The 3,919-nt window shown below is 47.4% G+C and overlaps 1 protein-coding gene across 1 annotated transcript; it reads left to right on the top strand.

The window, feature by feature from the left end:
- The first annotated feature begins 1,257 nt into the window (after positions 1-1,257).
- Positions 1,258-2,278, top strand: LOC128095401 (vomeronasal type-1 receptor 1-like). The gene has a single exon (XM_052714288.1). It carries the CDS (start codon positions 1,293-1,295, stop codon positions 2,235-2,237), a length of 945 nt encoding a protein of 314 aa, XP_052570248.1. The 5' UTR covers positions 1,258-1,292; the 3' UTR covers positions 2,238-2,278.
- The last annotated feature ends 1,641 nt before the right edge of the window (positions 2,279-3,919 follow it).

Here is a 3,919-nt window from a genome sequence, read left to right on the forward strand (position 1 = left end):
AATGAAGGCTGGAGAGATGGCTCAGCATTTAAAAGCACTGGCTGCTCTTCCAGAGGATCCAGTTCAGTTCTCAGCTCCCACATCTTGGCTCACAGCTCTCCATAACCTCCAGTGTTTTCTTCTGGACTCCTTGGGCACTACAGGCATGTGATGCATGGAAATAAAAATAAATGAACCTTTAAAAAGTTAAGAAAATAGGGGTTGGGGATTTAGTTCAGTGGTAGAGCGCTTGCCTAGCACGTGCAAGGCCCTGGGTTCGGTCCTCAGCTCTGGAAAAAAATAAAAGTTAAAAAGTAGTACCTGGAGGCCATAGGCATAAGATCTCCTGGAGCGGGAGTTAGAGACAGCTGTGAGCCTCCAGTGTGGGTGCTGGGGGTCGAATCTGGATTCTCTAGAAGAACAGCCAGTTGTTCTCTTAATCACCAAGCCATCTCTCCAACCACTCAGTTTAACTTTAAAAAAAAGACTTTAGTTTGTTTGACTTGATTTTAATTTATTAATTGAGACAAGATGTCATGCAATGCAGGCTGGCCTGGAATTTGCCATGTCCTGGAGAAGGACTTTGACCGTGGATCCTTCTGTGTCCATCTCCTGAGTGCTGGGATTGCTGTTGAGTGCCACCATGCCCAGCTTAGTGGTGCTGACACAGAATCCAGGATGTTTGCATAAGCCAGGCAAGCACTCTACCCACTGAGACACACCTCCAGCTCGTCAGTTTAAACTTTTAAGAAAGGAAGACTTGGGAGCAGGGAGGATGGCTAAATCGGTAAAGACTGTAAACATGAGGACCCAAGTGAGTGTCCTCCACACCCACGTAAAAAGCCAGATGTGATAGCAGTACCTGTAATCTTAGCGCTGGGGAGGTGAAGACAGGAAGGTGCCTGGAGGTTGCTGGCCAGCTAGTTTTGTCAGTCAGTGAGCTCCAGGTTCAGTGAGCGACCCTGCCTTTTTTTTGGTGGGGGGGGGGGGGGCTCTGGCTGTCCTGGAACTCACTCTGTAGATCGAGCTGTTCTCAAACTCACAGAGATCCACCTGCCTCTGCCTCCCCAGTGGTCAGATTAAAAGTGTGTGCTACCACCAGCCAGCATGAGAAACACTGTCTTAAAAAAATAAGGTAGAATACAACAGAAGAAGATACCTAATGTTGACTTCTGTCCTCCCCAGTCTTGTGGGGCATCCATACATACATGTGTACACACACATGACACCTTCCACATCTGCCTATATTCATAAAAATAAATTAATAAAGTCCCTGGATTCACTGGCAGCTGTAATCAAGCACAGTAATATCAATGATTTTTTTCTTCCAGGACACAACCTGGATCTCCATAAACATGGCACAAATGACTGTTGATGATATGGTCCTTAAGGTTGTGTTCTTGCTGCAGGTGGGCACAGGCCTTCTGGCAAACACTTACCTGCTCTTCATGCATAGCTCCGTCCTTTTCACAGAGCACAAACCAAAGCCTACAGACCTCATTCTGTCTAACGTGGCCATGGCCAATTCCTTTGTTCTTCTTTCCAAGGGAGCACAGCAAATTATGGAAGATATGGGACTCGTGCATGCCCTGGAAGGTTCTGGGTGTCAAGTCTTCTTTTACTTCCATAGGGTGTCTCGAGAACTTTCGCTCTGCACCACCAGCTTGCTGAGCGGCTTTCAGGCAGTCACAGTCAGCCCCAGGCATGGGGTGTGGACAGGACTCAGACGCTGGGTCTCTAGGCATGTCGGCTGCTCCTGCTTCTTCTGCTGGACTTTCAATCTGACTATCAGCACCATCTCTCCCATTGAGATAAAAGTCTTCTGGGATAATAGTAGTGATTCCTCAATGGCGAATGGCATCGCTTGCCAGTATGTGGTTGCTGTGTCTGGATTGTATGCAATCCCGTTATCCCTTCTGGGTGCCCTGTTGATGACACTTATGGTGGTAGCCAGCATGCACATGGTGTGTCTCCTACACAGACACCACCACAGGGTCCAGCATATCCGAAGTTGCAGCCTCAGCCTCACCTCCAGGACCTCTCCAGAGATGAGGGCCACTCACAGCATCCTGCTCTCGGTGGCTGGCTTCCTCCCCTTTTACTTCCTCAATTCAATCTACATATTTTATGGTACAAAATTATTTAGCTCCTACTTGTGGCTGCAACACTTCCTGAAGTTTCTTGCTGCGTGTTTTCCCTCTCTGAGTCCCTTGGTGCTGATTTTCCAGAACCCCAGGACTCTGAGCTCCTGCTTTTAGATTCTGGGAATGTCCAGCCTGATTGCTGATCCGTGGATGAACGTCCGTCACCTCTCACAAGTCTTCCTCCCCCCTTCATAGTCTTTCTGTCTTTCCTTTGGTTTTTTTTTTTTTAAAAGGTTTATTTATTTATTATGTATACAGCATGTATGACTGCATGCCAGAAGAGGGCACTAGATCTCATTACAGATGGTTGTGAGCCACCATGTGGTTGCTGGGAATTGAACTCAGGAGCTCTGGAAGAGCGGTCAGTGCTCTTAACCTCTGAGCCATCCCTCCAGCCCTCCTTTGGTTTTTTGAGACAGGGTTTCTCCGTGTAGCTTTGGAGCCTGTCCTGGAACTCACTCTGTAGCCCAGGCTGGCCTCGAACTCACAGAGATCCGCCTGCCTCTGCCTCCCGAGTGCTGGGATTAAAGGCGTGCGCCACCACCGCCCGGTTCCTTCACAGTCTTTCATAAGAACCATTGAGTTCAGGTTGTTTGCTGTGGAGGACCTGGAAGGCTTGTCAAGAGAGGCACCCTTAAACCAAGACACGAGGACAAACACCACTAGTTTTAAACCCATGATGCTCGGAGGAACAATAGTTCACTGTCTTTTCTTTTTTTTTTTTTTTTTGGTTTTTTGAGACAGGGTTTCTCTGTGCAGCTTTGCGCCTTTCCTGGGACTCACTTGGTAGCCCAGGCTGGCCTCGAACTCACAGAGATCTGCCTGGCTCTGCCTCCCGAGTGCTGGGATTAAAGGCGTGCGCCACCACCGCCCAGCTAGTTCACTGTCTTTTAAAATTTTATTTTTATGTCATGGTTTAAAAATTCTTACTGCTTGACAGATGAATGTGTTTATATAGTAAATTTCAGGCTGTGTGTGGTAGCACACGCCTTTAATCCCAGCACTCAGGAGCCAGAGGTAGGCAGATCTCTGTGAGTTCAAGGCCAGCCTGGTCTACAGCACAGCAAGTTCCAGGACAGCCAGGAATACATAATAGACTCTTTCAAAATACCAAAATAATAAACTTCAGTCATTTTTCACCCTCACTTCTCTTTCTCCTCCTCTTCCTTCTCCCCTGGAGCCCTTCTTAGAAAGTCTACCCCCTCTTTCACTTCTTCTTGTGTGTGTGGCTCACTGAGTTTAATAAGAGTTTCTTTTAAAAAAGGTGTGTAAAAAGGTGTGTGTGTGTGTGTGTGTGTGTGTGTGTGTGTGTGTGTGTGCCTGTGCTAGTGGAGGCCAGAGCATGGGAGCCTTGGAGTGGGAGTTACAGACAGTTGTGAGCTGTGCTCTGTGGTGGGTTCTGGTAATCCAGCTCGGGGCCTCTATAACAGCAGCAGCAGCAGCAGCAGCAGCAGCAGCAGCAGCAGCAGCACTCATGTAGTAAGTGTGATGTAATAAAATGTCTAATATAAAATTAGAATTTTGTTTGTGGTCCTGGGGATAAGAACAAAAGGCCTCATGAATGTCAGGCAAGCTCTTTACCATTGAGCCATAACTTCAGTCCTACAAAACTGGAGTTTAAGCGCCAGAAAAACTTCTCAGCAACTTTCAGTTCAGTTAAAAAAAATAATGGGGGCTGGAGATATGGCTCAGCATTTACAAGCTACTACTGAATTATGGAGTCATCCCCTCCGGGTAAGTCTTTCTTGCCTGAGCGATGGTGGGAGGTTGTGTTCTGGAGCAAGAATAACTTACCA

This window comes from Peromyscus californicus, unplaced genomic scaffold (assembly GCF_007827085.1).
Source record: "Peromyscus californicus insignis strain IS unplaced genomic scaffold, ASM782708v3 Scaffold_4__1_contigs__length_199733344, whole genome shotgun sequence".
NCBI lineage: Eukaryota > Metazoa > Chordata > Mammalia > Rodentia > Cricetidae > Peromyscus > Peromyscus californicus.